The 13,380-nt window shown below is 36.6% G+C and overlaps 1 protein-coding gene across 1 annotated transcript; it reads right to left on the reverse strand.

Annotated features, from left to right (window-relative positions):
- Window positions 1-5,306: 5,306 nt before the first annotated feature.
- LOC131071298 (ferredoxin--NADP reductase, embryo isozyme, chloroplastic) lies at window positions 5,307-7,649 on the reverse strand. Its single transcript, XM_058007095.2, has 5 exons — window positions 7,365-7,649; window positions 7,120-7,188; window positions 6,676-6,996; window positions 6,353-6,572; window positions 5,307-6,254 (listed from the first exon to the last, which is right to left on the reverse strand). Exons 1-5 carry the CDS (start codon window positions 7,386-7,388, stop codon window positions 5,755-5,757), a joined length of 1,134 nt encoding a protein of 377 aa, XP_057863078.2. The 5' UTR covers window positions 7,389-7,649; the 3' UTR covers window positions 5,307-5,754.
- Between the last annotated feature and the right edge of the window lie 5,731 nt (window positions 7,650-13,380).

Consider the following 13,380-nt stretch of genomic DNA (forward strand, 5'->3'; position numbering starts at 1 on the left):
ATGTCCACTCCCTCAAACTAATGCTACAAAAAATTGGCACCAAAATTGATTTAATCAAACAGGTGTGTGTTGAGGTTGAAGACACCCAAATGTTCGTTGACACAAGCATATTTAGAACATTCTCAAAATTGGAGCTGCTAAAGGTAAGTTAAATAATAAATATGTTTCACTTTAGTAAACTTTTAATTTTTGTTAAAAAAAAAAAAAAAATGATTTTCAAACTAGTAGTTGAGACTCATTTTGCCTCCAACATAAATGTGTTGAGACAACTTGTGAAGGTCCGTGAGGCACTTTCTAACATGTCATCAGCCCAAATTGGTCCATATGGAAGCAATCTAGCACTAGAAGGGCAGAAAAGGTTAAGAAATTGATCCTAGGTGACATTTGGTGGGATCGTGTTGAGTATCTCCTTAGTTTCACTAAGTTCATATTAAGCATGATCCATTATACCGACAAGGATAGGCCTTGTTTGGGTGAGGTATATGATGGCATTGACACAATGATTAGAAAGATGAAAGTCATCATAAATGCAAAAGAGCAAGATCCTAAAAAAGAAAATTCTTCAAAGAACTACACAAAATCATTGTAGAGAGATGGAATAAAATGACCACTCTATTGCATCTTTTGAACTTTGCATTAAATCCCATATATTATAATTCTCAGCTCCTTTATGTGACATCAAGAGTTGCCCCATATAGAGATGTTGAAATTGCTCAAGGGTACAAGGTAGCACTTCATGACTCTTCATTGATCGTGACATGCAGGATGCAATGAGGGCTGAGTTCATGGGTTTTGCATGCTCCAACAATTCTAGTCTTAATGCTCTTCATGAGATGCTCATAGTTGGTGGTACTTCCATGGCCAATCATAGACGCACCTAAAACCTCTTGCAATCAAAATTTTATATACATAATCTTATAAGTTTTATTTATATTTTTTTTATAATTTAAATTTTAAAATTTTGTAACTTTGAACTCTAATTTTGTTTTAATAGGTTGCTAGTTCATTTGCATCTAAAAGGAATTGGAGCACGTACTCCATCCGCTCGATAAAGTGCAATAGACTACACTCCAAAAAGATAAGAGGACTGGTGTTTGTGCATGCAAACTTGCCGCTCCTTACACACAAACAATGTGGCTACAAAGAAGGAGGCACAAGCAAGTGGGATATTGAGCCAGAGCATATTACTCGGATGCTTCCACTGCCCACTTTGTTGCACTTGATGTTGACAATGACCATAAGCCAACTAGCAAACATAAGAGTGCTAATGCTAGTGCTAGTGTCAATGCCAATGCTAGTGGCATAATTTGTGGTTCTTTGTGACAATGAGCCAACTAGCAAACATAAGAGTGCTAGTGCTAGTGCTAGTGTCAATGCCAATGCTAGTGGGGCATTATTTGTGGTTCTTCTAATTTACCACTACATACATCATCTAATATGGATGGTGATGATGATATTTTTGACGACCCATATGAATTTAAGCAATGATGGCTGATTGTTGACACTTGACATTATTATTTTTTAACTTTAATATATGTCATGACATTCAAGTTTGACTAATATTTGACTATTAATATGGTGGCATGTTTTGCTATGTTACTTGACGATTTATGGTGGTGTATTTTGAACTTAATTACTACTGCAAATATGTATATATTTATAATTTTTATATTATTTGTATGGACAAACCCAAAACAAACCCTTGAACCCGAACCCAAACCATTAACTTAGGCCATATGCTCTATCTAGTTTTACCCTTACCTTGTAGATCCAAAGTATAACAAGGAGGCAAAAGAAAAACACAATAAAGGAGAAAACAACAAGAATGTAGTGTCCCCTTTTGGTGATTGCCCTAAAATCAAAAATTCCATTAAAATAAGAATTGTAAGATAGTTATAGGTACAGCTTTACCATTTAAAATGCCTTTAAAATAAACCCTGATTTAAGTCCTACAACCATATTAAACAATATATATATATATATATATATATATATATATATATAATTCATAAATCTCAATTATTTCCATTAGGGTTAGTAATCACACATATAAGTACAAATACATATAATTATCAAATTTCATTAGAGTTTGAATGAAGAAGAGTGATAGGATTGGCTCAAAGCAATCTTCACACTAAGCCCAAGAGTGGACACTCACCCTCTTGGCCCCAAGTGGCAGGCACATTGGACATCCAGCATGGGGTGGTCTCCTAGTGGGATGCTTGTATCTGCAGTCCCTATCCATGCTCCCTTATTCATCCCCTTATGACTAAGAGCATGATAGGTTGGCCCGAAGCAATCCTCACAATAAGCCCAAGAGCGGACAATCACCCTCTTGGCCCCAAGTGGCAGGTACATTGGACATCCAGCATATGGTAGTCTACCTAGTGGGGTGCTTGTATCTGCACTACCTATTCATATCTCCTTCATCATCTTCCAAAAATCAACCATTGTAAATGTTGGAAATGAAATCACAAAAGGGTGCCCCTAAATCCTCCTATCCAAGCCCAAGAGCGGCCACTCACCCTCTTGGCCCTAGGTGGTAGGCACATTGGACATCCATCATGGGGTGGTCTACTTAGATGGCGATCTCGTATCTACTCCTCTCTCTTGCATTTCCTTCCATTCCTTATATGATTGTTTATTTGATTGATTAGCATTTCACGTCATTAACAATACCAAACACATAAGAAATGATATGTTAGACAATATCTTCATCATACATACACTAAGCATGCATCTCATGCATACCAAATTCTTGTTAAAGCATAGGTCTGCTGTTTATATCAATCTGATCTGCTTCTTATACTCAGATATATGTGTATGAGAATCCTCTCCTATTTGTTCATTTTATTCTTTTGTATTATGTATTCAGAATCAGACTTGATGATTTCTTATTCCCTGTACTCATACCATATTTTCACAAATGTACTTACTAATTCCAGGCTGATGTAAATAACTCGGATGTCTGCTATAATTTAATTATTTTCTGCCACTAATAAATTCTGAACTTAATTCCTTTTTGCACTTCTCCCCTGCCCCCCTTATCCTTCCACTTTATGTCTTTAAATACCTTCTTCATGCCTCTTCGCAAGAGAGGTGTTTCTTCACAAAGGTCAGCCTCAAAACAATATAGTTTTCATTTATTTTAAAACACCAAACAGGTCGGCCCCTATATATATTTAATTTTATTCCTGATTTCTTAAGAGGGGTGATTCCTCAAGAAGACGGCCATAATACAAGGTGGTAATTTCTTTTTGAATTGCCATAAATTGTAGGTCAGTTAGTAAATGGAAAAATTATTGATTTATTTAATTTTTAAATTCTTAAAAGTGGCAATCCACATGAGGAGAGTCGACCTAAGGAAGATGGAGATTCTTTGAAGGGTTCGGCCCCAACAAAACCCAATCATACATTATTTATTTTCACCCATATAATAGGCAAGACTTTAGGTGTAATATCAGTGCCAGGTAATCCTAAATGACATGAAGTTGTCCATCATATAAATCTGCAAACTTATCAAAAGCTGTGATCTCATACACTGCCAGGGTACATGACAAAGAAGCCACCCTTAACAATAAACATACGCATATAGCAAGTAAGGTTCTTTTGACTCAAACATATAACTCAAACTAAACGCACAATTGAAGGTGTGTCTCTCTTCCATTCTTCACCAGTTTGTTTCTCTCTCTGCTCAGTCACGCTTTCCTTCCTTTCTTCTATTACGAGCAATCAACCCGGAACCGATGGAGCCCAGAACTTGGTTCAAGGATTCAATGAAATTATGGTTGCAAGTTTGGTATGTCTCTCCACTAAAAGGAATCGATACAACACCAATGACGGGGTTAATTGTCAAGTGCCTGAATACATCTTCACAGAAATCACTACTATCCACCATCCTTCTCAAAATAATTCAAAGCTTCCTCTTCTTCCAAGTGATCATATCTAGTGCAGTTTGATGGGATCATATTCCTACCACATTCAGGTTTTCTTAAATCCTTCCTTCAAGATTATTTAACATTTGTTACATAAGGGTCAGTTCACTAAAAACTTAAGTGCGTAAAAGATAATTAATTTCTCAAGAACGGAATATGAAAATACAGAGAAATTACAAAGAGGAGTATGGATGCATCGTGCAACTTTATGCAATAACTGAATTGTAATAGGAAATGTAATATAGAAGTGTAAGTTCAAAAAGACTTGACAACAAATGCCAAAAATAAAATAGCCAAAAATATCCACCAATTTAGCCACCTATTATAAATTTTTCCCCACAAACGAAGCAGCAAGGTAACAAATGCATGATGAATAAATTCTTTAACCAGGAACAGCTGTATTTGAGTCATGAATCTCAAAACCTCAAATCATACCAAGGATGCAAATTTATTTTTTAATGAACTTTGGCATAGCTGGCAATAATACTTTTATGCATTACTCAATATGAATAAAATTTATTTCAGTCTTAAAAATATCCACCAAAAAATATAAATATGAGCTCCTTAGTATATTTTAAGAACCCCTAAGTTTTTATTTTATTGCTTGACCATTTCAAATTTATATCCATGTTCAAACCAGGTGAAGAGATCTTAGAAGATAAGCACTGAAAAAATAGGGCGAGCAAGAAAATATAACTTCAAAGTAACTTGCAAAACAGGAACAATGGAAGGGCATTGTCCACATGCGCAAGGATAGATAAACAGATAAAATTTTATGGCAGAAAAAAGATATAATATAATATATTGCCATTTATATTTGATCTAACTGGTAGTAAGCAGCAGCTATCACCAATGGCCATAAATTTAATGTCTACCAGTATAGCTAGCATATATAATTTACTGCAAGGTAGTTTACCTGGAAAAGGGGGTTGAAAGCACCAAATAGCCGTTAACATTTGTATCATATCAATTTCTAATCTCTATCCCCATGGAGAAATAAAATTTAAGATACCAAACACAATATGTGCATTCAAACCACACATTTAACTGTTTCCTAAATTTGAAATACAGAAAGTAAAATGAATCTCCTTAAACTCAATAGTACTGGACTCCCATTAAGATTTTAATTCTTCACCATACATGTATGACACATACAAATGCTTCTCTTTGCTGTACATCAAAGTTGGAAACTGATTATATGAAGCTCTTCTAGCTTTAATTTTTTCTCACAAAAGTTGCCTCATTTTCGTTTTTAACAATTACTATGCAAAAGATACCATAATATTGTTCATGGTGGGTGTGGACTCAAGAGAAACCATAAAGTTATCTTCTTGTAACAATGAATGCAAGTTCCAGCACATGTGAATCAAGTTCGATCAAAGTAAAATATTTATTTATTCATCCACAAAAATGGCAAAAGTCACTTAATGCAGGCTTCAGCCATGAACTGATAAGGTACCTTACATGGAAAATGGGCAAAGATGGATAAAACAAAAGTCTTTGATAGCAGGATTGAAGAACACAATACAATAACATCATTATTTTCTACTCTTATTTCTTTTTCAGCTTCACAACATTTGCAATCAGAAGTGAAGCACTGAAGAGTGGAAAGAATAGAAGAGACTAAGAAGGCCAGCATCTGGAGACAGAGTCTCCATGAGTTCAACATAACAAAATAAAACAAGCCATGTACGCTTTGCATTTAGAGTGACTGGCTCCAGGGCAAATGCTTGAATGCTCCAACTACTAATTCAGCTTAGGAATCAATAAAAATTACCTGTATGCCTTGAGAAGGATAAAGAAAAGCTCTAAAGCATGACTAATAAACTTCCATATGCCACTGCTTATTCTTCTTAAGTTGTGAAAATCTCTGATCCCAGTTCTCCCCTCTCTCCTCTGCAACCCTTTTCAAGGTGTCTTGAATTCCAGGCATCATGCCCTTTAGTCCACAGAAATAAATATGAGCACCCTTGTCAAGAAGCTGGAAAATTTCATCACTGTACTCTTCAATCTTATCTTGCACATACATCTTACCACCTTTCTTGTTCTTATGTTCCCTACTCAATGCAGTATCATATCTAAAGTTGTCAGGGTACTGCTTCAAGTACTCTGTAAACTCGTCATGGTAGAGAAGACTATCGGTGTTGGCAACACCTAAGAAAAGCCATGCAAGACCTCTAAATTTGAAGGAAGAAACGTCTTCCATAAACATTCTCCGTAGGTATCCCCTAAATGGAGCTATTCCAGTACCAGTGGCTATCATTATATGTGTCGCACTGGGATCATCTTCGGGTAGCAGCATCACTTTACCGGATGGACCTATAGACAAGTATAAGATTGTGAATTTCAGCTGGTTTAGATATTGCTTTGCTCTGATACAAGAGAAAATTGAATCTGGAATTCACTAGGGTCTCTACCTGTAATCTGGACCTTGTCTCCCGGTTTGCTATTACAGAGATAATTGCTGCAAACGCCATTCTTGGAGGGATCCTCCTTCCCGGTCTCGGGATCATAGTAAACAGCTCTTCTAACACACAAGCTTGCTGTTTTCCCATCAAAAGAATCTCCATATCTTGTGGAAGCAATGGAATAAAGGCGAACAGCATGAGGGGTACCAGGTTTTTTAGGATTCTCGCCCTATAGAAACCAATCTTCTTATTAACATCAAAATTTCAAAATGTCTGTGCATTGCAAAAGAAAATAGGAAAATGAATGAGAAATGCAGAAATCACATCCTTACAGGAGGTATGACACCATAGCTCTGCCCTTCCCAATACGGCACGTTTCCTTCATGGTCAATTACAATATGACAAGTCTCTCCGGGGGCTTTTGGACCAACAAGCCTCTCCACGGAGACAATAGTTGCCGTATATGGCTCTTTGGGTCTGTACAAATTCAGAGGAGGCGCCTTTGCATCATCTAGTTTCAGGGGGCCAACCGAAACCTTAGAGTTTACGCTTGCCTGTTGTACTGACATGCATACTTTCAACTTGCTCTTAAGGCATACTTTCTTAGAGGAGCGGGTCACCCGTACTGACGGAGTAAATTGCAGAGTTGAATTCTTAAGTAAACAAAGAACAGAATAACATATAGAACAAAATTCATCAGACTACGAGATTCGAATGTGGGCACTCAGATTTCATAAATTGTACGCAAAACGAAGAAGGCCTGCTAATCTACTTACCTGAAATTTGCAGCTACTAAAAGACTTGTCATTGGAAGAAGAGATCAGATGAGATGCACATAAGGTATCCTGCATGCCATTTCAAAAACAAAATGAGGATCAGATTAACAAAAACGAGACTTGTAGTCTTTCGAAGATTTCTAAACTGCCCAACTTCCAAATAACACCTCAAAAACAGATTCTCAGCGAAAACCAGAAACAATTGTAAAACAACATTTTCCAAAGACTGCAATAATAAAACTGACCTTGATCACAAGAGAATGAGCCATTCCTATCAGAAATCAAATTGATGACCTGATTCAGCATATAATTTCCCTTGTAGAGAGACAAACCCACTGGAGGATCACCTTCTGATTAAATTATAAATATCTGATTAGAGCCTCAAAGTAATCTTTCAGATGCTCAGGCAGCCATATTGAACGAATCTTCCCCTTCGCTCAATGAAAAGCCACAACGGCCCCCCAACATAGAACGTGTTATTTTAATGAAAAGTTCAGCAAAATCGAAGGGTAATTGCTTGCGTACTTTCCACCGAAGGGCACGTTTGTATTATAGAATTAGGTGGGTAGAAAAGACAAGTTAAAGGAATCCGCCAATGGATATTGAACATTTAGACATCCTTAGACGAAACATGACAATAGAGGGCATCGTTGAATAATACAACAATAAAGATTCTTTTAAGCTTCATAAGGTTTAAGAATTTCTTTTTATTTAAATATGAGAATATACATTTGATTGTATTTATTAATTAATTAAAAAATAATATTATATTTTAGTTTTTAATTAATTAATAAATATAGTCAAATGTACATTTTAACTTGCTTTTTGAAATGTTGGTTTTATACTTATTCAATTTAATAATAAATTATTTCTTTATTTTAATCATTTCCTTATTAGATTACATGTGTATTTGATTAAATGTCATTGTATGCTTTAATTTCAAAATAAAGTGTTTTTGTATTTTCATTATTCATACTATTCAATAAAATATTACATAACTCTAACTTCACTTTGAATATGGTTCTTGAGTTGAAGAATTTGATTTTAAGTTCAAAAGTTAAATAGTAGAAATAAGTTTGCAAATTCACTTAACATACATTTAAAATAAATATTCAAGTTTATTTAAGTTAATTTAATGAAATCTATATAAATAATTAGTATGAACATTGTAAATACATCTATCTCAAAAGTAAATAGATATCAATTTAAGCTATATGGACACATAAATTTCTATTTTAATTTAGGGAATTATTTTATTTATAGAGTTATTTTACTCTTGTATGTAAATTTTACTTTAGAAAAAGTCATTATTCCTTATTTAGGCAATTCTTTACTTTATTATTCTTTGCTTCATTTTGCTTCATTCACAAATCCCAACATTATCAATAGCTTAAGGTGTAGAATTCCTTCTCTCTTTAAAGAAGTCATATTCTCAACACAAATTAATTGTGGACACTTTTACACAAAGACTTCATTTTCCACATAGCATTTTTTATTGGATATTCTTCCACTTGATGAAATACACTATGATCACTCTCATTAGTATTTTGTTAGTGCATGTTTGAATGATTCCCTTATGTTACAAAATCATCCTACCCTCCTCATCAAGCTATGCTAACTCCATCTAGGCTAAAACTCTTTATTTAATAACCTTTTATGAAACCTTACAAGTGTCATAATACTTGGGTATGAGATTTTGTCCTGTTATTTTAGTGGTGCATTCTACAATTATTACAACTACATAGAGACCTAATATCCTACTTCAAAAGTCCTTTCACTACAATTTTAATCAAAGTGCTATTTCATTATGGTGTGTGTCATTACAAAGTTCTCCCTGAGACTATAAATCACCTCTTATTAGTGTTGAATGTGTTCTTGAACTACTCTAGCCTTTTGATGTGTTTGTAATGAAGAGGTAATTGATGGTGGGTGTCTTATATAGTGCTTAAATGGAGATATTTTGGATGAAGTGTAAAAAAAAGTGATATACAACCATTAGATGCTAGTGGCAATTATTACACCCCTCTCTCTCTCTCTTTCATCTAAACTAAAACATCAAAGATGACCCTCCAAGCAATTTTTTACCACCTCAATATATCCATCTAATTGGGGATGATATAATGAGTTATGAGTAAGTTGAGTACTTAAACATAAGAATAAGTCAAACCTAACATTACTTATCATAGGATCACAATCACTCAGTATGATTTTTGAGTCGCAGGTAGCTTCTAAATGATATCTATAAATGTGATTGCTATATTATTTGTTATAAATGGGTATTCCAAAGCACAAAAAATGCATATTTTGTGAGTTTATCAATAGCCATGATGAATATTCTTTATTCAAACCTTGGTTAGACCATGATAAAGTCCATGGAACATGCATCTTCTCACTTCTAGCTCACAAGTGTTGTAAAAGACCTTGAGTCTTAATTGTTTCCCCTTTAATACGGTGGCACATGCATTATGCTACAACTTTATGGACATCCTTTCTGAGCCCATCGTAAAAGAAATTATTTCTCTATGCCAAATCTTCAAGAATCCTAAGTGTCCACTTATTGAAGAAGCATGTAGTTGTGCCTATTGATCACTAGAATTACTCCCAGGAAAACAACCTTATGGGAAACTCAGTGATGGGGACCCACGTGTATTCACTGAGTTACCTCCAGGATTTTAGAAGTTATCTCTTTGTTCATTTGGGGGGGAGAAAAGGGAAGAAAGAAACATGAAAGCAAAACTATTCTAAAGCGATGCATTGAAATGATTTTAATGCAATAAGGGGTACATAGAACTTCACATACATGTCATTTGGAGGCCCATTCAATAATATACATGCCCAAAACAATGATTAAGGTATAAGAATTATTTTAACATAAAGCAATATATACCATGCATCCACTAGATAGCAAGTGCTAAAACATAGTTTAATCAACAGAATCTTAAGTATATATTTCTAAAGTTTGTCAGAATTTCAAAGATGCACAGAAAAACATTAAAACATACTGAAAAATGGTAACCATAGAGGTTGTAGGCATAGTTTGATTATCCCCTCTTCAAAAATACAATCACAACTTAAAGGATCGATTCCTATCTAAAATACTTGTTTATATCTTTTAAAATAAAAGTTTTGAACCCTTTGCAAGGCAAAAATTGCTATTCTTATAAACCCGGACGTAACAACCCAGAGCTAGGAAAAACAAAAAAAAAACTCCCCAAAAGGCATCATTGGCACTTCCTCCACCTTTGTGGCAACATCCAAAAACCTGCAAATGAAACCTCTCTTGGCTTCTAGTGAAACTGCATCTGTTGTTCAATTATTTGGATCAAAAGAATCCCCCCAACGGTTCTCTTGCAACAATCCCTTTTAAAATATCCAGAGTACGGTCCCCAGAAAACCGTTAGCAGCTAACTACGATGCGGCCTTGCCAACTAAAACCGCAAAACCCTTTGGACCACTACTCTAGAAGGCACATGGAAACAAGAGGGAAAGAGGGATGGGCACTGCAAACTATGATCTCATAGCCTCTCGAGGAGCTACCACGTATCATGACATCTTTCTTAGAACACAGTGGCCCCAGCCCCTTCGGGTTCATAGAACAAAATGCCACATGTCAAGAACGCATGACTTATTAACAAAGCAAAGAAAGGGACCCTAGGAACATGTGTCGTTGCAACATATGGCGAGCGCGAGCTACATATGGCGAGCGCGAGCTAGCCATTTCAAAACTGGGTGTGGATAAAGTCCACAACTTTTTGGTAACTTCTGGGGAAATCCTGCCTGTGGGTTGTCGAGACCCAAAATTGTTGGTTTCAAGCCAGGCTCATGCATATGTAGGATAGAGTCGATCAAGGACCTACTGGAAAGGGACCCAATCATCATCTGAGAGCTACTCTTGAGACTCAAGGATTTGATAACTTTGGTCAAGGCAAATAATTTCATGAAAGGGGAGGTCACCGAGATCATTATCAACCAGCCCAAGCAATGTATGGATTTGGGCCAAAGGATGCAACAATTCTTCCACTTTGGTGGTCATGGGGGAAGCACTTAGGATTTGGAGAAACATCTACTCTTGTTGTTGTTCAATCAGGTTTAGAATCTGCTCAACTCTCAAAACTGAATCATGTAGGAGAAAAGGAGAGGGTAAGTCGATACTCACAAAACACCTGAAATGTTCCTTGATGTGTGAGATTGAGAATTTGAGCGTACCCAAAGTGGATGTGGCCTATTTTGTTGCTTTATGGTGATATATGAAATCATTAGCCTTCCTAGCCAACTACTTTTGATCGTTAATCTCTGTGGCCATCAAATCTTCCTCAGAAGTAGTATACAACCACTTGATCAATCTCTGAGCCTTAGGGACTTTAGGTGCGATAAATTATGTGACATCATCAATGGCACCACTCGCCTTAGCACATAAAGATTGAGCATCAGCCAAGAATTTTAGGGCCGCCTATAAGAAAGGGTAGTTTTGATTCACTTTCTCCAGTATGAGATGATAGCTCTTGTATGAAAGGGATATAATCTGAAGGGGTGACAGAAAGAACACCAACGGGTCTTGATAAGGCAGTGATCTCCTCCTCCTTTTCCCGAATCTCTGCATACAACTCCCTAACCTTTTGCCCTGCCACAGATGCTTTGTGTTCCAATGCTATGACTTGTTCTCTTATCCCGCAATTTTTCTTGTGTTCGAGCCAAGTCGATATGCTCACTTTCTGAGACCTGCTATAAATCTCAAAGCTCATTCTCTAATTAGGTATGTCTTATATGTCATTCTGGTGTTGCCTTTTCTCTTTCCTCTGTTTCCCTAGAGAGGAGCGTTTTTGCCTCACCCAAGTCCTAAGAGAGCTTCTCTTTATCCTAGAGTACATCTTGTAGTTGGGTTTGGATCTGCGTTACACTTGAGGAGCTTTCCTAGAGCTACAAGAATTCTTGTTCTTTATCATGGAGTTGTTTTCTCAAATCCCCATTTCCTACTTGTTATGCTTGTAATTGGGAGGTCACTACGTTTAGTGCACTTTGCAATTTCTCCTTTTTCTGCCCTTTCTTTCTAAACATCGGCCTGAAGGCAAGTTATCTCAGCACTCCTGGTCTTCTCTTCCTTTTTTTATACGATCAAGTGTAGCTTTAACTTGTCTCAATTCATCTGTGAGTTTCTCCAAGCACCTGCTTCTCTTGAGGAAATTCGATGACACAGCCTTTTGTGTTTCTTCCATCATTTCTATCTTGTCTTATGGGTGAGCTTGTTTCAAGTTTATGCCAACACCATGTATTGAATAGTATGTTGGTTGCATTTCTCCCTATGGTTGATGACGTTAGGAAACGTAGATGCGAACATCAAGTTCTAGCTTTCTTCATTAAAATGCATCTAGATACTAGGTTGGACAGGCTTCTGAAAATCTTTTTGTTTCTGCTTTGTAACATTTTGAACTCGAGCTAACTTGGAAGAGTTCATCTGTTGTACGAAATCTGATGGAGACAAAATCGTTTGTCCTACAAAGGGGGCATCAGGAAGGAATGCAAAAGGGATTGAGATTATAGGATCTCTCAACTGCATGTAGATTGGTTCGGGAAGAGTAGCAGGAGAGAAAGGGGGAATACCTAATGTAGCGCCAGCAGGGGGGAGGTGAATAGACCAGCACCTGATGATGCAGGAGGAGTGGGACTTTCAAATCCTAACATTTGTGCGAGTGAAATGGTGGGTGCAACTAAAGACTGGCAACTCTAGAAGGGGAAAAAATGGTGGCGGCGAAGATTGGAGGAATGGTAATAGCGGGGGCAGCTAAAGACTGAGAGAAAAGAAGAGGGGGAGAGAAAAGTACCTGAGTCGAAGATGTTGTAGTCATCGATAAAACCTGGGTCGCTACGAGTACTTGAGTCTGAGCACTCCCTAGAACTTCTGGTAATGTTTGTTTCTTCCTTGGAGTGGAAGCACTCGCACGTGCTTTACCAGACCGCTTTGTTGATAACTAGGAGTGGGGCTTTCTAATAGGCTCGACAATGGCTAGTGATATAGTTGCTTGTTGACTTGGCCCTAATTCAATCTCCTTCCCTTTATGGGTTTGTTGTTGAGCGTTCTATTGTCGGGCTGGCTCTTGAGGGTCAGTGCCACCTGAAGGAGAATCATAGTCGTCCTCTATGTCTATATTGTATTTATTCCACTCCTCTTCAAACCTTTCATCCAAAGGATAATTTCCTATTGAAATTCGAAGTTGCAAAATTTCTTGTTAGTACTTCCAAAAGGCTAATCTCTTATCCTACTGC

The sequence above is a fragment of the Cryptomeria japonica genome, chromosome 1 (genome assembly GCF_030272615.1).
Source record: "Cryptomeria japonica chromosome 1, Sugi_1.0, whole genome shotgun sequence".
Classification (NCBI taxonomy): Eukaryota; Viridiplantae; Streptophyta; class Pinopsida; order Cupressales; family Cupressaceae; genus Cryptomeria; species Cryptomeria japonica.

Bases quoted from the DNA above. Each gene is read 5' to 3' on its own strand.
- LOC131071298 (XM_058007095.2), bottom strand. From the start codon at position 7,388: ATGGCTCATTCTCTTGTGATCAAG. The intron at 6,997-7,119 runs GTAAGTAGATTA...TGTTTACTTAAG, and splicing joins TTAGTAGCTGCAAATTTCAG to AATTCAACTCTGCAATTTAC. The intron at 6,255-6,352 runs GTAGAGACCCTA...ACTTGTCTATAG, and splicing joins AGACAAGGTCCAGATTACAG to GTCCATCCGGTAAAGTGATG.